This window comes from Somniosus microcephalus, chromosome 3, assembly GCF_052327205.1.
Source record: "Somniosus microcephalus isolate GS21.2 chromosome 3, FLI_Smic_1.0, whole genome shotgun sequence".
Classification (NCBI taxonomy): Eukaryota; Metazoa; Chordata; class Chondrichthyes; order Squaliformes; family Somniosidae; genus Somniosus; species Somniosus microcephalus.
In genome coordinates this window covers 271,138,149-271,161,949 of record NC_140989.1, presented here as the reverse complement: position 1 = coordinate 271,161,949, position 23,801 = coordinate 271,138,149, and the positions used below count along the sequence as shown (strand labels likewise).

At 47.1% G+C, this 23,801-nt stretch overlaps 1 protein-coding gene across 2 annotated transcripts in view; it reads left to right on the top strand.

Moving 5' to 3' along the window:
- The window catches only part of ndc1 (NDC1 transmembrane nucleoporin), a 50,140-nt gene that overhangs the window by 15,760 nt on the left and 10,579 nt on the right, over nucleotides 1–23,801 (top strand). The window contains exons 12-14 of one of the 2 annotated variants that reach the window (XM_085982518.1): nucleotides 5,733–6,026; nucleotides 13,616–13,731; nucleotides 23,607–23,657. In XM_085982518.1, coding sequence (XP_085838644.1) covers nucleotides 5,733–6,026; nucleotides 13,616–13,731; nucleotides 23,607–23,657 — 461 coding nt within the window. The remainder of the gene's footprint in view (nucleotides 1–5,732; nucleotides 6,027–13,615; nucleotides 13,732–23,606; nucleotides 23,658–23,801) is intronic. The other variant, XM_085982519.1, reaches the window with a different exon arrangement.

The window sequence follows — 23,801 nt, the reverse complement described above, 5'->3', positions numbered from 1 at the left end:
CTCTCTATCTTAATGAAGAATTCGATCATATTATGATCGCTCCGCCCCAAGGAGCCTCGCACAACAAGATTGCTAATTAATCCTTTCTCATTACATAATACCCAGTCTAAGATGGTCTGATCTCTAGTTGGTTCCTCGACATATTGGTCCAGGAAAGCATCCCGTATACACTCCAGGAATTCCTCCTTCACAGTATTGTTACTAATTTGTTTAGCCCAATCTATATGTAGATTAAAGTCACCCATGATAACTGCTGTGCCCTTATTGCACGCGTCTCTAATTTTCCGTTTAATGCCATCCCCAACCTCAGCATTACTGTTTGGGGGTCTGTATACAACTCCCACTAACGTTTTCTGCCCCTTGGTATTTCTCAGCTCCACACATACAGATTCCACATCATCAGAGCTAATATCCTTCCTTACTATTGTGTTAATCTCCTCTTTAACCAGCAATGCTACCCCAACTCCTTTTCCTTTTTGCCTGTCTTTCCTGAATATTGAATACCCCTGGATGTTGAATTCCCAGCCTTGGTCACCCTGGAGCCAGGCTTCCGTAATCCCAATCATATCATATCCTTTTACATCTATTTGTGCAGCTAATTCATCCACCTTATTACGAATGCTCCTCACATTAAGACACAAAGCCTTCAGGCTTGTTTTTTATTAACATTCTTAGACCTTTTAGAATTATCATTTACTGTGGCCATGTTTGATTTAAACCCTTGATTTCTCTGACTGCCACTTTTGCTTTTCTCCTCCCTGTCTTTTGCTTCTATCCTTGTGCAGAGAGACAGAGGAAAGGTAAACAAGTTCCCAACCCCTTGCCATTTTAGTTTAAACCTTCCCCAATAGCACTAGCAAACACTCCCCCCTAGGACATCGGTCCCAGTCCTGCCCAGGTGCAAACCGTCCAGTTTGTACTGGTCCCACCTCCCCCAGAACCGGTTCCAATGTCCCAGGAATTTGAATCGCTCCCCCTTGCACCATTCCTCTAGCCATGTATTCATCTGAAATATCCTTCTATTTTTAATCTGACTAGCACGTGGCACTGGTAGCAATCCTGAGATTACTAGCTTTTGAGGTCCTATTTTTAAATTTACCTCCTAACTCCCTATATTCAGCTTTTAGGACCTCATCCCAGTTTTTACCTATATCATTGGTACCTATATGCACCACGACAACTGGCTGTTCACCCCCCCCCCCCCTCCAGAATGCTCTGCAGCCGCTCCGAGACATCCTTGTCCCTTGCACCAGGGAGGCAACATACCATCCTGGAGTCTCGTTTGCGGCTGCAGAAATGCCTATCTATTCCCTTTGCAATAGAATCCCCTATCACTATAGCTCTCCCGCTCTTTTTCCTCCCGTCCTGTGCAGCAGAACCACCCACGGTGCCAGGAAGTTGGCTGCTGCTGCCTTCCCCTGATAAGCCATCTCCCTCAACAATATCCAAAGCGGTATATCTGTTTGAGAGGGGAATGGCCACAGGGGACCCTGCACTACCTGCCTGCGCCTACTACAGGAAACTGTGTTATCCGGAGGCTAACTGTCCGGAATGCTCGAGCCACCGGCAAAAATCAGGAGCCGTTTTCGTTCGTTTTTTTTTCTTTCTTCTCGTTGCTTTTTTCCTCAACAGTCAAGCTCTGCAAGGTTTGCTAAGCTACAGAGATGCTTGGACTGTTTAGAAGCTGCAGGGTTTGTTGACCGATACGGAGCTCAAAAGCTCCAGTATCTTTCAACATTAGAGCTGGAGTGTCCGGCAGTTTTGAGGGAACGACAACAGCTCGGTCCCGTCGGTGCCGGATAGCACAAAGTTTCCTGTACTCTGCCTGGTGGTCACCCATTCCCTTCCTGCCTGTGCAGCCTTTACCTGTGGTGTGACCAACTGATTAAACGTGATATGCATGACGTCCTCAGCATCGCTAATGCTCCAGTATGTATCCATTCGCAGCTCCAGCGCCGCAATGCAGTCTGCCAGTAGCTGCAGCTGGATACACTTCCTGTGTCCCTGACGACCATGTGTGTGGGAAGTGTCCCTGATTTCCCACATAGTGCAGGAGGAGCATGCCACGGGGCCGATCTGTGCTGTCATGACTTACCCTTCAATTAATTTAAATTAACTTAAATCAAATCAATACCACCAATTACACTACAATTAAATGATATACTCAAGGGCCTTTGGTTACTAGCACTCCCTGATGCACAACAGAGACCTTAGAAACTATAACCACAAAAATTAAGACCTTCTAAACTTTATAAACTATTAACCTTAACTGTCAAACTATAGAGTATAATAAATACTCACCTGGCCGTACTCGCCCAATCAGCTGCATCCTCTTGCCCGCGTCACTTTTGGAATCGTGGTGTGGCTCTGGAACGGCGCTGCCGGTCTGCGAGATTGACCGGCCTTTGAGAAAAAGGCCGCAAAAGTGAGTTTAAAAACTCACTACTCCTGCTGCTCCCAACACCGGCCTCTTCCTACAGGGTGAAAAGTTAGGAAAAATAAAGGTGAAGCAAGGGAGTTCCTCCTTCCACTCCTCACCTAACTCTGACTCACCCAATTCACAGCACTCTGTTGAAACTGCACTCTAAACATCTTCTATAGGCATATAAATAGTAAAAGGGTAGTAAGAGGTGGGGTGGGGCCAATTAGGGACCAAAAAGGAGACCTCTGCATGGAGGCAGGGGGAATGGCTGAGGTACTAAATTATTACTTTGCATCTGTCTTCACCAAGGAAGTAGATGCTGCCAAAGTCATAGTGCAGGAGGAGGAGATACTGGATGGGCTAAAAATTGATAGGAGCTACTAGAAAGGCTGGCTGTAGGTAAACATAGAAACTAGGAGCAGGAGTAGGCCATTCGGCCCCTTGAGCCTGCTCCGCCATTCAATGCGATCATGGCTGATCATCCAAATTCAGTACCCGGTCCCTGCTTTCTCTCCATACCCCTTGATCCCTTTAGCCTTAAGAAATATATCCAACTCCTTCTTGAATATATTTAATGAATTGGCCTCTACTGCCTTCTGTGGTAGAGAATTCCACAGGTTCACCACTCTCTGGGTGAAGAATTTCCTCCATTTCTGTCCTAAATGGCTTACCCCTTATCCTTAGACTGTGACCCCTGGTTCTGGACTCCCCGACCATCGGGAACATCCTTCCTGCATCTAGTCTGTCCAGTCCTGTCAGAATTTTATAAGTTTCAATGAGATCCCCTCTCATTCTTCTAAACTCCAGCGAGTATAAGCCCAATCGACCCAATCTCTCCTCGTATGTCATTCCTGCCATCCCAGGTATCAGCCTGGTGAATCTTTGCTGAACTCCTTCCATGGCAAGAACATCCTTCCTCAGATAAGGTGACCAAAACTGCACACAATACTCAAGATATGGTCTCACCAAGGCCCTGTACAACTGCAGCAAGACATCCTTGTTCCTGTACTCAAACCCTCTTGCTACTAAGGCCAACATACCATTTGCCACCTTAACCGCCTGCTGCACCTGCATGCTTACCTTCAGCGACTGGTGCACAAGGACACCCAGGTCTCGTTGCACTTTCCCTTCTCCCAATCTATTGCCATTCAGATAATAATCTGCCTTCCTGTTTTTGCCACCAAAGTGGATAACCTCATATTTATCCACGTTATATTGCATCTGCCATGCTTCTGCCCAATCACCCAACCTGTCCAAATCATCCTGGAGTTTCTCGGCATCCTCCTCGCAGCACACACGCCCACCCAGCTTTGTGTCATCTGGAAGTCACCAGGACTGTATGGGATGCATCTTAGGATGCTGAGGGAAGTTAAGGTAGAAATCGCAGAGGTACTGGCCGTAATATTCCAATCCTCCATAGATACAGGGGTGGTGCCAGAGGACTGGAGAATTGCAAATGTTTCACCCTTGTTCAAAAAAGGGTGTAAGGATAAACCCAGCAACTACAGGTCACTCAGTTTAACCTCGGTAGTGGGGAAGCTTTTAGAAACGCTAATTAGGGACAAAATTAACAGTCACTTGGACAAGTGTGGATTAATTAAGGAAAGCCAGCATGGATTTGTTAAAGGCAAATTGTGTTTAACTAACTTGATTGAGTTTTTTGATGAGGTAACAGAGAGGGTTGATGAGGGCAATGCGGTTGATGTGGTGTACATGGACTTCCAAAAGGAGTTTGATAAAGTGCCACATAATAGGCTTGCCAGCAAAGTTGAAGCCCATGGAATAAAAGGGACAGTGCAGCATGGATATAAAATTGGCTAAGTGACAGGAAACGGAGAGTAGTGATGAACAGTTGTTTTTCGGACTGGAGGAAGGTATACAGTGGTGTTCCCCAGGGGTCGGTACTAGGACCACTGCTTTTCTTGATATATATTAATGACTTGGACTTGGGTGTACAGGACACAATTTCAAAATTTGCAGATAACACAGAACTTTGAAGTATAGTGAACATTGAGGAGGATAGTGATAGACAAGGCTGAAGCATTTGCAACCATCTTCAGCCAGAACACCGAGTGGATGATCCATATCGGCCTCCTCCTGCGCCCCAGCATCACAGAAGCCAGTCTTCAGCCAATTCGATTCACTCCACGTGATATCAAGAAACGGCTGAGCGCAGCAAAAGCTATGGGCCCCGACAACATCCCGGCTATCGTGCTGAAGACTTGTGCTCCAGAACTAACCGCGCCTCTAGCCAAGCTGTTCCAGTACAGCTCCAACATGCATCTACCCAACAATGTGGAAAGCTGCTCAGGAATGACGTGTCCACAAAAAGGACAAATCCAATCCGGCCAATTACTGCCCCATCAGTCTACTCTCAATCATTAGCAAAGTGATGGAAGGTGTCATCGACAGTGCTATCAATCGACACTTACTCACCAATAGCCTGCTCACCGATGCTCAGTCTGGGTTCTGCCAGGACCACATGGCTCCAGACCTCATGGCCTTGGTCCAAACATGGACAAAAGAGCTGATTTCCAGAGGTGAGAGTGACTGCCCTTGACATCAAGGCAGCAGGGGGAAAACTCTTCACTGATTGGAGTCATACCTAGCACAAAGGAAGGTGGCTGTGGTTGTTGAAGGTCAATCATCTTAGCTCCAGGATAACGCTACAGGAGTTCCTCAGGGCAATGTCCTAGGCCCAACCATCTTCAGCTGCTTCTTCAATAACCTTCCCTCTATCATAAGGTCAGAAGTGGGATTGTTCACTGATTGATTGTACAGTGTTTAGTTCCATTCGCACCTCCTTGGATAATGAAGCAGTCCATGCCCGCATGCAGCAAGACCTGAACGACATTCAGGCTTGGGCTGATAAGTGGCAGGTAACCTTCGCACCACACAAGTGTCAGGCAATGACTATCTCCAGCAGGCGCGAGTCTAACCACCGCCCCTTGACATTTGACGGCATTACCATCACCGAATCCCCGGCCATTAACATCCTGGGGTCACTTGACCAGAAACTTAACTGGACCAGCCGCATAAATACTGTGGCAACAAGCGCAGGTCAGAGACTGGGTATTCTACAGCGAGTGTCTCACTCCTGGCTCCTCAAAACCTTTCCACCATCTACAAGGCACACCGCCACCTTCTCGAGGGCAATTAGGAATCTGCAATAAATGCCGGCCTTGCCAGTGACGCCCACATCCCAGGAAGGAATTTTAAAAATGAATTATCTTGTAACAAACTTGATTTGAGTAGATGCAGCCCAGATACAGATGTGCTTTTGTTGTAATTTATTTTCCTTCTGTTGCAGGAACCTCCTGCCTTGAAGAGCCTGCCAGCTACCAGCCTTCCTTGAAGACTCCACTCTCTGCCCGTCTTCCCCGGGGCCCTCTGCCATCGTCATTGATCAAGTCTTCAAACTCTTCTCTCAGAAGCTTGCTTAGCTTCCCTTTTACACCAGATCTAGGCAGTCCTTTTGGCTCCCCTACTACGAACCGCTTGAGTGACGTGTTGGACTTGGGCTCTCCCAGCTACGGCTCTATACAGAGCCCTCACGTAACGAGGAGAGGGCCGAAGCTTTGGACGTCGGCTTGTCGTTCCTCGGGTAGGTATGTGCTGTGACTTGCTCTGAATGAATTGAGATGCAATTCCATTGAAAAGGCCTTATTACAAACTCATATTTGTGGAAAATTGATGCGCCATCAATTACTCAAAAGACTGAGGTTGAGCGAGTAACAATCAGGCTTTTATTAACTAAAGAATGAAGGTCTTGTCTCGAGTGGTCGACCCGTCCAGAATACTAAGGGACTGGGAGGTAGTCACTTATATACCTGGAATAGTGGGAGGAGTCAGCCGAGGCATGTCCAGACCTGTACCTAGTGGAATACACATACAGCCACACAGGTATGACAGTGGTTTACCACATTCACCCCTTGTTTAAAAATGAGTCCGGCGGGGTGAAGTGTATTTAAAAGTTCGTGTATTGGAGTCTCTCCGGAGGTCTTGTCTGCCTCTGTGATCGACGTGGCGACGGCAGGGGTGGTGGAGCTTCCGGCGTCGCGTCCCGTGTAGGCTGGGGCCCTGGAGTGTAGTCCTCGTGGGTGACGGTCCAAGGCGAGCCGGCTGCTGGGGTTGGATATCGGGTCGTGGGGGGGGGGGGGTGGTAATGGGTAGTGGGTTACAGCGGTCCCCGAGGGTGCGAGGTCTCGTATGGAGACTGTGTCCTCCCGCCCGTCCGGGTACGCAATGTAAGCGTACTGGGGGTTGGCGTGGAGGAGGTCGACCCCCTCGACCAGGGGATCCGTTTTATTGGCCCTCACGTGTCTTCTCATTAGTACCGGCCCTGGGGACGTCAGCCATGGCGGTAACGATGTCCTCGATGTGGACTTCCTTGGGAAGACAAACATTTTCTCGTGAGGGGTGGCATTGGTGGCAGTGCAGAGCAGTGACCGAATCGAGTGGAGCGCATCGGGGAGCACCTCCTGCCAGCGGGAGGTCGGAAGGCCCCTAGACTTTAAGGCTAGTAGGGCAGCCTTCCAAACTGTTGCATTCTCTCTTTCCAGCTGTCCGTTCCCCCGGGGGTTGTAACTGGTGGTCCTGCTTGTGGCTATACCCCTAGCGAGCAGGTACTGGCGGAGTTCGTCGCTCATAAACGATGAGCCCCGGTCGCTATGGATATAGCTGGGGAAACCGAACAGGGTGAAGAGGCTGTTCAGAGATTTAATGACCGTGGCACTGGTCATGTCCGGGCAGGGGATAGCGAACGGGAACCGGGCGTACTCGTCAATGATGTTGAGGAAGTACACATTGCGGTCGGAGGAGGGGAGAGGCCCTTTGAAATCGACGCTCAGGCGTTCGAAAGGGCGAGTGGCTTTTATCAGGTGGGCTCTGTCTGGTCTATAAAAGTGCGGTTTGCACTCAGCGCAGACTTGGCAGTTCTTGGTCATGGTCCTGACCTCCTCGATGGAGTAAGGCAGGTTGCGGGCCTTGATGAAGTGGAAGAACCTGGTGACCCCCCGGGTGGCAGAGGTCATTGTGGAGGGCCCTCAGCCTATCGATCTGCGCGCTGGCGCAGGTGCCACGGGATAGGGCATCTGGGGGTTCATTGAGCTTCCCAGGCCGGTACAAGATCTCGTAATTGTAGGTGGAAAGTTCGATTCTCCACCTCAAGATCTTGTCATTTTTGATTTTGCCCCTCTGCTTGTTGTTGAACATAAAAGCAACTGAACGCTGGTCAGTGAGCAGGGTAAATCGTTTTCTGGCCAAGTAGTGCCTCCAATGACGCACAGCCTCCACGATAGCCTGGGCCTCCTTCTCGACCGCGGAGTGTCTGGTCTCCGGGCCCTGGAGGGTTCGTGAGAAGAATGCCACAGGTCTCCCCGCCTGATTAAGGGTGGCGGCCAGAGCGAAGTCGGACGCATCGCTTTCCACCTGGAAGGGGATGGATTCGTCCACTGTGTGCATGGTGGCTTTGGCAATGTCTTCCTTGATACGGTGGAAGGCTAAGCGGGCCTCTGCCGTCATGGGAAAAGGGGTGGACTTGATCAGCGGACGGGCTTTGCCTGCATAGTAGGGGACCCACTGAGCGTAGTAGGAAAAAAACCCTAGGCACCTCTTCAGAGCTTTTAGGCAGTGGGGCAGTGGGAGTTCCATAAGGGGACGCATCCGGTCCGGGTCGGGACCGATGACCCCGTGTTCCACAACACAGCCAAGGATGGCGAGGCGGTCTGTGCGGAATATGCACTTCTCCTTGTTATATGTCAGGTTCAGGAGTTGGGCGGTGCGGAGGAATTTCTCGAGGTTTGCGTCATGGTCCTGCAAGTCATGGCCGCAGATGGTCACGTTATCTAGGTAAGGGAAAGTGGCCTGCAGCTCGTTTTGATCGACCATCCTTTGGAAGACGGAGACCCCGTTGGTAACGCCGAAGGGAACCCTAAGGAAGTGATAGAGGCGGCCGTTTGCCTCAAAAGCAGTATACTGGCGGTCTTCAGGGCTGATGGGGAGCTGGTGGTACGCTGATTTCAGGTCAATGGTCGAAAAGACGCGGTACTACATGATCTGGTTGACCATGTCAGCTATGCGGGGGAGTGGGTAGGCGTCCAGCAGGGTGTAGCGGTTTATTGTTTGGCTGTAGTCGATGACCAGGCGTTGTTTCTCGCCGGTCTTAACGACCACAACCTGGGCTCGCCAGGGGCTGGAGCTGCCCTCAATAATCCCCTCCTTCAGGAGCCGTTCCACTTCGGTTTTGATGAAAACCCTGTCCCCGGCACTGTATCGCCTGCTCTTTGTGGCGATGGGCTTACAGTCGGGGGTGAGGTTAGCAAACAGTGGGGGGGGTATGACTGAGTGTGGAGAGGTTGCATCTGGTGCGCGGCGGGCAATTTGGAGGCTGCTGGCTGCGGACTGTGAGTGGGGGGAGGGGGCCACCGTACGCCATCGTAACGCTTTTGAGGTGGCACTGGAAATCCAACCCCAGTAGAACGGCAGCGCAGAGGTCGGGCAGGACCAGGAGTTTAAAATTATTGAACACAGTCCCGTCTACTACTAGTGTCACCACGCAGTAGCCGCCAATGTCCGCTGACTGGGACTCGGAGGCCATAGAAATCCGCTGGTGCGCAGGCAGGACTGGGAGAGAGCAACGCCGCACCGTTTCGGGGTGGATGAAGCTCTCTGTGCTCCCGGAGTCAAAAAGGCAGTTTATTGCATGGCCGTTTACCTTAACGTCCATTTTGGACCGAGCTAGCTGGTGCGGTCTCGTTTGGTCCAGCGTCACAGAGGCCAGCGTAGGGGTCGGTGTGTCGCTGCGAGTATCAGATGGGGGGGGTGGTTTTGGTGGTCTGCTGCGTCCCGGCTGGTGTCCAAGATGGCGGCGTCCATGATTCCCATGTGGCTGGAGTCGTCCAAGATGGCTGCTGCTGCGGTGGTTCGCACATGGCTGGGGAGGCCCAAGATGGCGGCCAGTACGGCCCACATGCGGCGCTGTTGGGGGCCCAAGATGGCGGCTCGCACGGCCCACACGCGGCGCTGCTGGCGTTCGGGGTGGCTTTGGCCTTGCAGACGCTGGCGTAGTGTCCCTTTTTCCCGCAGCCCGAGCAGGTCGCATTCTTCGCCGGGCAGCGCGCCCTGGGGTGTTTGGCCTGGCCACAGAAGTAGCATTTCTGGCCTTGAGATACTGCTGTCTGGCTTTGGGACACTGCTGCGGTAGTTGGGCCGTTGTTGGGCTGTGGCTGGGGTGGCACGGTGCTATGGGGCTGTCCTACCGTGTCCCAGGTTGTCGTTCCCCGCGGCGTCCACGGTGCAGAGGAGTAGGCATCCATGCCCCGGAAGGCTGCGTCCAGCGTTAGTGCGATGTCAGAGGCTTTGTCGAGGGTGAGGTCACTCTGCTCCAGCAGTCGCTGTCGGGTGTAGTTGGACCTGTGGCCCGCTACGAAGGCATCCCGGATCAGTTCCTCCGTGTACTTAGTGGGCGTTACCGCCTTACACCCACAGGCCCGGCCAAGCACGGACAGTGCTTGGAGGTATTCCTCAGTCGATTCCCCAGGTTGTTGCTTGCGACTCCCCAGAAGGTGCCTAGCGTATACTTCGTTCACAGGGCGCGTGTACTGGGTCTTGAGGAGCTGGAGGGCGGCTGTGTACGAGGTCGCGTCCCGGATGACTGAGTACACTCGGTGGTTCACCTTGGAGAACAGGACAGACAGTTTGTCCGCATCCGTTTCGACTGCAGTGGAGGCAGTCAGGAATGTCTCGAAGCACGTGAGCCAGTGAGCAAACTTGGTGGAAGCGTCCGCTTCCCGACTGTCCAGGTCCAGGCATGCTGGTGTGAGGATCTTCTCCATTATAAAAATTTAGTTAATAAAATTGATGCGCCATCAATTACTCAAAAGACTGAGGTTGAGCGAGTAACAATCAGGCTTTTATTAACTAAAGAATGAAGGTCTTGTCTCGAGTGGTCGACCCGTCCAGAATACTAAGGGACTGGGAGGTAGTCACTTATATACCTGGAATAGTGGGAGGAGTCAGCCGAGGCATGTCCAGACCTGTACCTAGTGGAATACACATACAGACACAGACAGGTATGACAGTGGTTTACCACAAAAATAAAAATTTAAAAATTCACCCAATATTGATAATCATGTCAGCAGCTTTACAAATTGATTTGAACATAGTGCAATCAAAATGCATAGTTAGATCGCCGAACTGTTTAGAGTCCTGTTTCTAAATTGGTGAACCCAGCAATGTTGGGTCAATAACGATTGGTTTGGCGTCTGTTTGTATCCATGTGCGCTTTTATTTCTGGCCTTTCCCCTCTGCTCGTTACCACAGTTTTATCGACCCCTCTTCCAAGGGTGCTGACTGATGCTGCATTATCGATCCTGCCAGTTCTCTATGTGGTATTCTTTATGTATGAGCTTAAACCGTGAATGTTGTTGGTTTTGAGGGGCATCTCGGCCAAAGCCAACCCTCTCCTCACACCGCACCTTCCAGCAGAGGGTGCTGGCTAGCTACCTCTTGTGGTCAGGCTTGCTTTGACAGGGTAATTAGAAGCATTTGTTAACTAAGCAAATGGGGTAAAAACGAACCTGAGTAACTTTTTTTAATTGGTTTTAGTTTAATCCAGTCGTACAAATGAGTTAAAATTGGTGGAAATAATAACTACTTTCAACAATAATCAAAAATAATAACTACAAATCAAATTGGCAAAAGCAGCCTTGAGGACGAGTTCATGGTGTATTCGGGACAGTTTCTTGGAATAATACGTTGTGGAACCGACCAGGGAACAGGCTATTTTAGATCTGGTAATGTGTAATGAAACAGGATTAATTAATGATCTCATAGTAAAGGATCCTCTAGGGATGAGTGATCATAACATGATAGAATTCCACATTCAGTTTGAAGGTGAGAAACTTGGATCTGAAACTAGAGTATTAAACTTAAATAAAGGCAATTATAAAGGTATGAGGAGAGAGTTGGCTAAAGTGGACTGGGAAAATAGATTAGAAGTGGCAGATATTTCATGACTCTCAACAAAGATATATTTCAGTAAGAAAGAAAAACTCGGAGAAGGATGAACCAACCATGGCTAACCAAGGAAGTTTAAGGATGGTATCAAATTGAAAGAAAAGGCATACAATGTTGCAAAGATTAGTGGTAGGCCAGAAGATTGGGAACATTTTAGAAACCAGCAAAGGATGACTAAAAAAATACTAGAGGGAGAAAATAGCTTATGAGAGTAAACTAGCAAGAAATATAAAAACTGACAGTGAGAACTTCTATAAATATATAAAAAGGAAGAGAGTAGCTAAAATAAACGTTGGTCCCTTAGAGGACGAGAAGAAGGAAATAATAATGGGAAACAAGGAAATGGCAGAGGCATTGAACAAATATTTTGTATCTGTCTTCACAGTCGAGGACACTAAAAACTTCCCAGTAATAGTAGAAAATCAAGGGGCAAAAGGGAGGGAGGAACTTAAAACAATCACTATCACTAGAGAAAAAGTGCTAGGCAAACTTATGGGTCTAAAGGCTGACAAGTCCCCTGGACCTGATGGTCTGCATCCTAGGGTCTTAAAAGAAGTGGCTACAAAGATAGTGGATGCATTGGTTGTAATCTTCCAAAATTCCCTTGACTCTGGAAAAGTCCCTGTGGATTGGAAAACCACAAATGTAACGCCCTTATTCAAAAAAAGGAGGGAGACAGAAAGCAGGAAACTATAGGCCAGTTAGCCTAACATCTGTCATTGGCAAAATGCTCGAATTCATTATTAAGGAGGTAGTAGCAGGGCATTTAAAAAAATCATAATACAATCAAACAGAATCAACATGGTTTTATGACAAGGAAATCATGTTTGACAAATCTATTAAGAGTTCTTTGAGGAGGTAACGAGCAGGGTGGATAAAGGGGAACCAGTAGATGTGGTGTATTTGGATTTCCAAAAGGCATTCGACAAGGTGCCACAAGGTTACTGCGTAAGATGAGAGCTCATGGTGTTGAGGGTAATATATTAGATTGGATAGAGGATGGCTAACTAACAGAAAACAGAGTCAGGATAAATGGGTCATTTTCAGGATGGCAATCTGTAACTAGTGGGGTGCCACAGGGATCAGCGCGGGGGCCTCAACTAATTTCAATCAATATTAATGACTTGGATGAAGGAAGCGAGTGTATTGTAGCCAAATTTGCAGACATTACAAAGATAGGTGGGAAAGCAAGTTGTGAGGAGGACATAGTCTGCAAAGGGATATAGATAGGTTAAATGAGTGGGCAAGAATTTAGCAGATGGAGTATAATGTGGGAAAATGTGAAGTTATCCACTTTGGTAGGAAGAATAGAAAAGAAAAATATTATTTAAATGGAGAAAGACTACAGAATGCAGCGGTAGAGGGATTTGGGTGTCCTTGTACATGAAACACAAAGTTATCATACAGGTGCAGCAAGTAATTAGGAAGGCAAATGGAATGTTGGCCTTTATTTCAAGGGGGATGGAGTATAAAGGTAGGGAAGTCTTGCTACAACTGTACAGGGTATTGGTGAGACCACACCTAGAATACTGCGTACCGTTTTGGTCCCCTTATTTAAGGAGGGATATACTTGCATTGGAGGCAGTTCAGAGAAGGTTCACTAGGTTAATTCCTGGGATGGAAGGGTTGTCTTATGAGGAAAGGTTGCGCAGGTTGGGCCTATACTCATTGGAGTTTAGAAGAATGAGAGGTGATCTTATTGAAACATATAAGATTCTGAAGGGGTTGGACAGGGTAGATGCTGAGAGGATGTTTCCCCTCGTGGGGGAATCTAGAACGGGGGGGCATAGTCTCAGAATAAGGGGTTGCCCATTTAAGATGGAGATGAGGAGGAATTTCTTTTCTGAGGGTCGTGAATCTTTGGCATTCTTTACCCCAGAGAGCTGTGGAAGCTGAGTCATTGAATATATTCAAGGCCGAGATAGACAGATTTTTGAGCAACAGGGTAGTCAAGGGTTATGGAGAGTGGGCAGGAAAGTGGAGTTGAGGCCAAAATCGGATCAGCCATGATCTCATTAAATGGCAGAGCAGGCTCAAGGGGCCGAATGGCCTGCTCCTGCTCCTATTTCTTGTGTTCTTATATTCTTACTTTAAAAGAGCAACATTTATTTGTAAGTTAATGTTTGATTGGATTACTGGCATCACTGAGGGTTAACAGTGCCTGTGTGTTTTTAGAATACCCGGCGAACACAGGTGAATTTGTTGGTCAACCTGCCCATGTCCGCAGCAGAACTCCTGAAGTGACCAAACACGGTGCCATTTCAGAATGGATGCTTCAGAGACAAGAACAGGTAAAGGCGTCCTGTTCATTTGGATGAACTAACCCATCTGGCGTGTGCCTCCTATGGCGGATCAATGGGTAACCGGACTGTGTGGTTCTGAGCCATACCGATTCAATCTTCAGTCTGTGCTAAGTTAGCTGATACCACCTGCGGCAGCAATTGGGTCTTTACCGGTGGCCTCTCTTCCACCCCTCCAACTGGGGTTGCCATCTCTGGTGGGAGGCAGTCCTGGCGGTTTGATCACCTGATATTCTGATCACAACATCTGACCATGTGATGCCCGATCACATGGCACCTGATCACATGACTTCCACAGATGTTATTGCATTTGCCTTATAAAGGTTGGGTCCCCTGTAGTTGAGTATTTTTGCTTGTGGTTTCGCACCAGCAGCTGTTGTGCGACAAATTACAAGAACCAGGAAGCCACCCATGAGCAGGCAAGGAGGGGAAGCTGAGGGTGGGGAAGAGGGGAAGCAGAGGTGGGAGGAACTTTGATTTCACCAGTAACTAATGGTAACTTGCTGAAATTGCCCTGATAATTAATAGTAATACTGGTAAACCTCAGATTCCCATCATAACCAACAGTAATACAATAACTCACTGATGGTCTATATATAACTGGTAATAATGGGTCTAATGCCCTGATATCCTACCTCTAACTAGTAGTAATCCTATAACCTGCGCTTATTCACCCAGTGACTACAGCTAGAATCCCCTTGCACGGCACAAGATGTGGCCAGGTTCCCCAGTTGACGCCACTTTTAACAGGCACTATATCTTTGGACTTTGGTTTGGACTCTCGTTCCGTGTGAAGGTGACAACTCTGAACTGGGAGCCTCAGTCAGAGCTGATCTGTACTTGGACTTCACACGTCAAAACCCTGCGGCACAGACCGACCTGGACTGAACCGAGAGATCCCACAAAGGGCAGCGGACTCGGTGTTTGGGGCATTTGTCACAGATCACATCATCCTAAACTCAGCTCAGCACCAACTCTAAACCACTCCCTGAGCTCGGACTCAATAAAGGAAAGTTTTCATAGAATTATAGAAATTACAGCGCAGGAGAAGGCCATTTGGCCCCAGATGCTGGTGTTCTCTCCTGTAACCCCATTCTCTTTCTTTCCCCCCCTGCCACCACCAAATATATTTTTATATTCCACCTTTAAATATATATCCCATTTCCTTTGAAATTAAGTTTTAGTTTTTAGTCTGCAGAGAGGGATTAAAACGGAGTGTACTTAAACAGAGGGGGGGAATTGGATTTAGGCCATTTTGGGGCGTTAACCTCAGCGCCCTGAAAAAGTTAGCACCCCTACCCCATAAATTCAGTAGTAGTGCCCCAAGAAGGAGATGGAGCGCTACTGGAAGCACTCCACCTCCTCCTTGGGGCGCTACTACTCAATGTCGTGGCGCTACGTGCAGCCGTGCCACTGAATTTCGATGGAGGCGTTAGCAGCGCCGCAACCGGGCGCTAGGTCATTTGTGCCCAGTAATGCCCCCGGAGGCGCTAACGAGGGGCGCAAAGCAACCCAATTTCTAGCCAGTGTTTTATTTGAGAATTTGGAAAGAGTGGGAATTTCTGTTAAGTATTGGGTAAGTAGTAGATGTAAAAATGACATTTAGTTTAACTTTTTGATTTTAACTTAGAACTTTAAAAACTGTAGTTAACAGAAGCAGCCTGCCAGTGGCAGTTAACTGTCAGTCAGCTGTAAGTGTTTGTCTTGAATAGGTGCTAATCACCAGGGGCAGGGGAGCTGAGTCATCACTTGTAAATTGGGTGAGGCTCCCAGAGTATAAGAGTAAACAGGTCTGCAGAGCATAGTGGGATTAAAACACAGGGTACTTAAACAGAATGTTTTATTTCGGAATTTGAAGAGTGGGAATTTGGAGAAGAGGGGGAAGGAGTTGTTGCTTTTTGGCTACACTACTTGTAGTGCTTTGTGTTAGTTAGATATATAATTTCAGTACCCATAACTTAATCTAGATCAAGTAAGTAGTCAAGAAACTACACTAAACTAAGTTATCTAATTACAAATTTAATTAAATAAAACAAGGTCATACAGGGATGGCAGTGCAGGCGGTGTGCCGTAACTGCAGCATGTGGGAGTTTGTGGAGAGCATTGTGATCCCGGGCAGCCACATTTGCAGTAAGTGCCTGCATCTTGAGCTTCAGCTCAGAGTTTTTAAGCTGGAAACATAGAAGATAGGAGCAGGAGTAGGCCATTCGGCCCTTCGAGCCTGCTCCGCCATTCAACGAGATCGTGGCTGATCATCCAAATTCAGTACCCTGTCCCTGCCTTCTCCCCATATCCCTTGATCCCTTTAGCCTCAAGAAATATATCCAACTCTTGAATATATTTAATGAACTGGCCTCCACCGCCCTCTGTGGCAGAGAATTCCACAGGTTCACCACTCTCTGGGTGAAGAAGTTCCTCCTCATTTCAGTCCTAAATGGCTTACCCCTTATCCTTAGACTATGACCCCTGGTTCTGGACTCTCCGGCCATCCGAAACATCCTTCCTGCATCTAGTCTGTCCAGACCTGACAGAATTTTATAGGTTTCGATGAGATCCCCTCTCAATCTTCTAAACTCCAGTGAGTATAAGCCCAATCGACACAATCTCTCCTCATACGTCATTCCTGCCGTCCCAGGTATCAGCCTGGTGAATCTTCGCTGCACTCCCTCCATGGCAAGACCGTCCTTCCTCAGGTAAGGTGACCAAAACTGCACACAGTACTCAAGGTGCGGTCTCACCAAGGCCCTGTACAACTGTAGCAAGACATCCTTGTTCCTGTACTCGAACCCTCTTGCTACGAAGGCCAGCATACCATTTGCCTTCTTAACCACCTGCTGCACCTGCATGCTTACCTTCAGCGACTGGTGCACAATAACACCCAGGTCTCTTTGCACTTCCCCTTCTCCCAATCTATTGCCATTCAAATAATAATCTGCCTTCCTGTTTTTGCCACCAAAGTGGATAACCTCACATTTATCCACATTATAGTGCATTTGCCATGTTTGCCCAATCACCCAACCTGTCCAAATCGTACTGGAGTTTCACGACATCCTCCTCACAGCTTACCCTCCCACCCAGCTTTGTGTCGTCTGCAAATTTGGAGATATTACATCCAATTCCCTCGTCCAGATCATTAATATATATTGTGAACAGCTGGGGTCCTAGGACCGATCCTTGCGGTACCCCACTAGTCACTGCCTGCCACTCGGAAAACGACCCGTTTATTCCAACTCTTTGCTTTCTGTCCGCCAACCAGTTCTCTATCCAAGTCAATACCTTGCCCCCAATCCCATGTGCCTTAATTTTGCACGCTAATCTCTTTTATGCGGGACCTTATCGAAAGCCTTCTGAAAGTCCAAATACACCACATCCACTGGTTCTCCCTTATCTATTTTACCAGTTACATCCTCAAAAAATTCCAGTAGATTGGTCAAGCATGATTTACCTTTTGTAAATCCATGTTGACTTTGTCCGATCCTGTCTCTACTTTCCAAGTGCTCTGCTATTACATCTTTTATAATAGACTCCAGCATTTTCCCCACTACTGATGTCAGGCTTACCGGTCTATAATTCCCCGCTTTTTCTCTACCGCCTTTTTTGAATGGTGGGGTAACATTAGCTACCCTCCAATCCATGGGTACTGTTCCAGAGTCGATCGAGTTCTGGAAGATGACCAGCAATGCTTCTACTATCTCTAGGGCCACTTCCTTAAGTACCCTGGGATGTAGACCATCAGGCCCTGGGGATTTATCAGCCTTCAGTCCCATCAATTTTCCTAACACCATTTCCCTACAAATACTGATTTCTTTCAGTTCCTCCCTTTCATCAGACCCTATGTTCCCTGACATCTCTGGGAGGTTATTTGTGTCCTCCTTTGTGAAGACAGAACCAAAGTATGTATTTAGTTGGTCTGCCATTTCTTTGTTTCCCATTATAAATTCCCCTGATTCTGACTGTAAGGGAGCTATGCTTGACTTCACCAATCTTTTTCTCTTCACATATCTATAAAAGCTTTTACAGTCAGTTTTTATGTTCCCTGCTAGCTTACTCTCATATTCTATTTTCCCTTTCTTAATTAATCCCTTTGTCTGAGGTGCAGACATTGCAGGGCATCGGGGATGGAGTTACCTGGACACTTTGATCCGGGAGGCAGTCACACCCCTTAGGTTAGGTAGTGGTACAGGTCTGGTTAGTGGTCAGGGACAGGAGGGTGTGACTGCAACTCAGGCAGGTAAGGGGCCCCCAGGTGCAGTGCTAGAGGAACCCCAGCCTTTTCCCTTGTCCAACAGGTATGAGGTTCTTGCTGCCTGTGTGAATGAGGGAAAAGCCTGCAGGATGGATGAGCAAGCTGACCATGGTGCAGGAGGCCATTCAAGTGGGGGGAGTGAAAGGGAATGTAGCTGTGGTAGGGGACAGTATAGTCAGGGGAATAGATACTGCTCTCTGCAACCGCGACCAAGAGTTCCGACGGTTGTGTTGCCTGCCCAGTGCCGGGGTTAAAGCCATCTCCTCGCGGCTTGAGGAGAACTTGGAGTGGGAGGGGGAGGATCCAGTTGTCTGGTTCCTATGTAGACCACATGACATAGGTAGAACTAGGAATGAGGTTCTGCTGAGGGAGTTTGAGGAGTTGGGATCCAAATTAAAAAGCAAAACCTCAAAGTAATCATCTCTGGATTGTTACCTGAGCCACGTGCAAATTGGCATAGGGACAAACAGATTAGAGGTTTAAATGCGTGGCTCAGAGTGGTGTGGGAGGAAGGGGTTTCAGTTCATGGGAGAACTGGCACCAGTTGGAGCGGGCTCCACTTAAACCAGGCTGGGACCAGTGTCCTGGCGAACCGAATAACTAGGGCTTTAAATTAATGAAGGGTGGTGGGAGGATTCAGGAAAGAGTAGATTTTAAAAACAGCGAGAGAAATGTCGAGGCTCTAGAGTAGAGTTTTAGGTAAAAATAAACGGAGTGGGTCAGGCAGGGACACAGAGTAACAAAGGTCGTAAGGCATCAGTGACTAAGGTGACATCAGGGAAAAATAGAAATAAGTCAAAGCTAAAGGCACTATATCTGAATGCACGAAGCATTCGCAACAAAATAGATGAATTAACAGCGCACATAGAAATTAGTAGGTTTGATCTAATAGCCATTACGGAGACATGGTTGCAATGTTGCCACAGTTGGGAACTAAATATTCCAGGATACTTAACTTTTTGAAGAGATAGGCAGAATGGAAAAGGAAGAGGGGTAGCCCTGATAATAAAGGCTGGGATAAAGACAGTAGAAAGAAAGGATCTTGGCTCTGAAAATCAAGAAATCGAATCAGTTTGGGTGGAACTAAGAAACAGCAATGGGCAGAAAATATTGGTGGGAGTTGTTTATAGGCCCCTAAATAGTAGTTGTAATGTAGGTTAGAATATAAATCAGGAAATTAGAGGCGCATGTAACAAGGGTAATACAGTAATCATGGACTTCAGTCTACATATAGACTGGGCAGACCAAATTTGCAGTAATAGTGTGGAGGACAAATTCATGGAATGTATGCAAGATAGTTTTCTAGATCAGTATGTTGAGGAACCAACTAGGGAACAGGATATTTTAGATCTAGTATTGTGCAAGGAGAAAGGGTTCATTAATAGCCTTGTAGTAAAGGGGCCTTTAGGGAAGAGTGACCAGAATTTGATAGAGTTTGAAAGTGATTTTAGTTAAATCCGAAACTAGGGTCTTGAATCTAAACAAAGCAAACTACATAGGTATGAGGGGCAAGTTGGCTTAGGTAGATTACAAAACTACATTAAAAGGTAGGACAGTAGAGAAGCAATGGCTAGCATTTAAAGAATTAATACATCATTTACAACAAATATACACAAAAACCCCACAGGAAAAGTGGTCCAACCGTGGCTAACGAGAAGTTAAAGATAGTATTCAATCAAAGGAAGAGGCTTATAATGTTGCCAAAAAGAGTGGTAAGCCTGAGGATTTTAGAATTCAGCGAAGGAGGACCAAGAAATTGATAAAGAAAGGGAAAATAGAATGAGAGTAAACTAGCGAGAGACATAAAACCAGACTGTAAAAGCTTCTATAGGTATGTAAAAAGAAAAAGATTAGCAAAAGTAAATGTGGGTCCCTTACAGGCTGACGGGAGAAATTATAATGGGGAATAAGGAAAAGGCAGAGAAATTAAACATACTTTGTGTCTTCACGAAAGAAGATACCAAAAATCTTCCCAGAAATAGAAATAAGTTAGTATTATTTTTTTTTAAAATAGTACTGGAGAAATTAATGGGACTGAAAGCCGATAAATCCCCATGACCTGATAGCCTACATCCTCGGGCTTTGAAAAAGGTGGCTATAGAGATAGTGGATGCATTGGTTGTCATTTTCCCAAATTCCATAGATTCTAGAATGGTTCCTGCGGATTGGAAGGTAGCAAATGTAACCCCACTGTTCAAGAAAGGAGTGAGAGAGAAAACGGGGAACCACAGACCAGTTAGCCTGACATCAGTAGTTGGGAAAATGCTAGAATCTGTTATTAAGGACATGGTAACAGGGCACTTAGAAAATAGTAATAGGATTGGGCAGAATCAAACATGGATTTATGAAAGGGAAATAGTGTTTGACATCTGTTAGTTTTTTGAGGTTGTAACTAGCAGAATAGATAAGGGGGAACCAGTGGATGTGGTGTATTTGGATTTTCAGAAGGTATTTGATAAGCTGCCACATGAGGTTATTAAACAAAATTAGGGCTCATGGGATTGGGGGTAATATACTAGCATGGATTGAGGATTGATTAACGGACAGAAAACAGTAGGAATAACGGGTCATTTTCGTGTTGGCAGGGTACTGCAAGGATCAGTGCTTGGGCCTCAGCCATTCACAATCTATATCAATGATTTGGATGAGGGGGCCAAATGTAATATATCCAAGTTTGCTAATGATACAAAGCTGGGTGGGAATGTAAGTTGTGAGAAGGATGCAAAGAGGCTTCAAGGGGATGTAGACAAGCTAAGTGAGTGGGCAAGAACATGGCAAATGGAATATAATGTGGAGAAATGTGAAGTTATCCACTTTGGTAGGAAAAATAGAAAAGCAGAGTTTTTTAAATGGTGAGAGATTGGGAAATGTTGGTGTTCAGGGGGACCTGTCCTTGTACACAAATCACTGAAAGTTAACATGCAGGTACAGCAAGCAATTAGGAAAGCAAATGGTATGTTATCCTTATTACAAGAGGATTTGAGTATGAGAGTAAAGACGTCTTACTGCAATTATATAGGGCCCTGGTGAGACCACACCTGGAGTATTGTGTACAGTTTTGGTCTCCTTCCCTAAGGAAGGATATACTTGCCATAGAGGGAGTGCAACAAAGGTTCACCAGACTGATTCCTGGGATGGGGGGATTGTCTGTCCTATGAGGAGAGATTAAGCAGTCTAAAGTTTAGAAGAATGAGAGGTGATCTCATTGAAACATACAACATTCTTACAGGACTTGACAGGGTAGATGCAGGGAGGATGTTTCCCCTGGCTGGGGAGTCAAGAACCAGGGGTCACAGTCTCGGAATTAGGACTGAGATGAGAAATTTCTTCACTCGGGGTGGTGAATCTTTGGAATTCTCTACCCCAGAGAGCTGTGTAGGCTGTCGTTGAGTATATTCAAGACAGAGATTGATAGATTTTTGGATATTAAGGGAATCAAGGGATATGGGGATAGTGCAGGAAAGTGGAGTTGAGGTAGAAGATCAGCCATGATCTTATTGAATAGCTGAGCAGACTCGGGGGGGGCCAGATGGCCTACTCCTGCTCCTACTACTTATGTTCTTCAGTTGCTAAATGTAGTGAAGTAGCCCACGGTCTAATAGCCCTCCGTTGAAGTACTTTCTTCCTCCCTTCCCTCTGGTTTCTTCCAGCGAGAATCCTTGGTTTCTGTTCCCTAGTTCCCATTCGCCCACCAATGGAAATGGTCTCACTATTTACACACAGTGAGGTCTGTGGGTTTCATTCACCCTTTCTTTACTGGCTGCTCCTCTCTCGGTGCCGCTCCCACTCATCATCACGCTGCTGCTGGTCTCCACCCCCTCCCCTCGTTTGAGTCCTAATCCCCCAACCACTAGTCCCCTTCTCTCGCGCAACCTCTCATCCCCTAATTCCCCATTTCTCCTCCTGAACCCCCATTCCATCTTTTCCCCTGGTCCCCATTCCCCAGTCTCCCCTTGATCCCCCCCAGTCTCCTTCTCTTTCCTCTTTTTCCCCCCCCCCCCCCGATTTCAGAGATCGCCCGAATGAACGCCCTCGATTCCATGCGGTGGCGACTCCCTGCGGCAGTGGTCGGGTGACGTCCCTGAGGCTTTAACAGCAACAGACAATGACGTCATGGCGGGGGCATACTGCAACAGGAAATTTAAATAGCTTATCTCCTGGGCTGCTGGAGACCCAGCTCTGGAGAGGTACCCCTGATTCTGGGAAACTCTCGGTCATCTCTGGAGGGTTGTGAGCCCTACCTCCAACCCTCGTGGCTACAAACAGACCTGTCACTCGTGTTAGAACATACCCATGTCTTTATTACATCAAATGGGGATGGGATCTGGGTCAGCTGTGATGGCGGACACTTGCTTTTCAGGGTCTATGTAACTAGCTACTTGGTTGAGGTGCTGTCAGGAGAGGTGGGAACAAAGATTTGGAGGGGTGGTGAGGACCCGGTGGTGGGTGCTTCTTCCATTATTGTTCCAAAACTCATTTTTTATGCAGTTCTTTGGTTTGTCTCATTTTTCATAGAATATAAGAACATAAGAAATAGGAGCAGGAGTAGGCCAATCGGCCCCTCGAGCCTGCTCCGCCATTCAATAAGATCATGGCTGATCTGATCCTAACCGCCAATCTACTATCACAGAACCATCTCCTGAATCTAACAGAATTAGACACACGAAATAGGAGCAGGATCAGGCTACACGGCCCCTGGGCCCGCTCCGCTACCCACAGGGCCATGACCGATCCGAACCTAGACTCATGTCCAAATTCCTGCCCGATCCCCATAACCCTTTATTCCCTTTACTTCTAGGAAACTGTCTATTTCTGTTTTAAATTTATGTAATGATGTAGCTTCTACAGCTTTTTGGGGCAGCATATTCCATGGAGCTACCACCCTCTGAGTGAAGTAGTTCTTCCTCATCTCAGTTTTGAAAGAGCAGCCCCTTATTCTAAGACTATGCCCCCTAGTTCTAGTTTCACCCATCATCGGGAACATCCTCCCCGCATCCACCCGATCCAACCCCTTCACAATCTTATGTTTCAATATGATCGCCTCTCATTCTTCTGAACTCCAATGAGTAGAGTCCCAATCTACTCAACCTCTCCTCATATGTCCATCCCCTCATCCCCGGGATTAACCGAGTGAACCTTCTTTGTACTGACTCGAGAGCAAGTATGTCTTTTCTTAAGTATGGACACCAAAACTGTACGCAGTATTCCAGGTGCGGTCAGAGTCTCGGCCTTTCTATTTTCTTAATTTTGTCAGCTGATGCATTTTTAAATTATATATAAACTGCATTACAGATACAGAGATCAGGCTCTAACGAGAAGACATTTCACAGAGGCATCCCCAGAACCATCCTGCAATCTATGCATGAGTTACTGTCCATTTTAAATAAGTTAAATGGTCATTTTAGATTGCTTGCCAAATGTGTGGCATGATTGGAGAGTTGGGAAGAGCTGTAGGATATGATTCAGATCTCACTTGTGGCACAGAACGTAACTCACTTCTGGCTTGATTGTTTATCCAGTCAGCTGGCTTGTGTAATGTAACCTGTACCCACCATCCAGCACCTGACCACTTGAAACACAATGTATTAATATGGCTTTCAAATATGTTTTGTTCACTTAGGTTAAAACTTTCTTGTCGAAACGGGGGTTGGTAATGTATTTATTTAACAAGGTACGGTCGTGTGTGTCATTTAGGCCGCATCAGATCAACAGCATGTCAAATTAGATCTTTCTGGAAATCTTGCATGTTGCATGCTACATTGTTCAGCTGCTAGTTTCTTTATGTAGAACTCATTGTCCCTTTGCTTGCACTGTA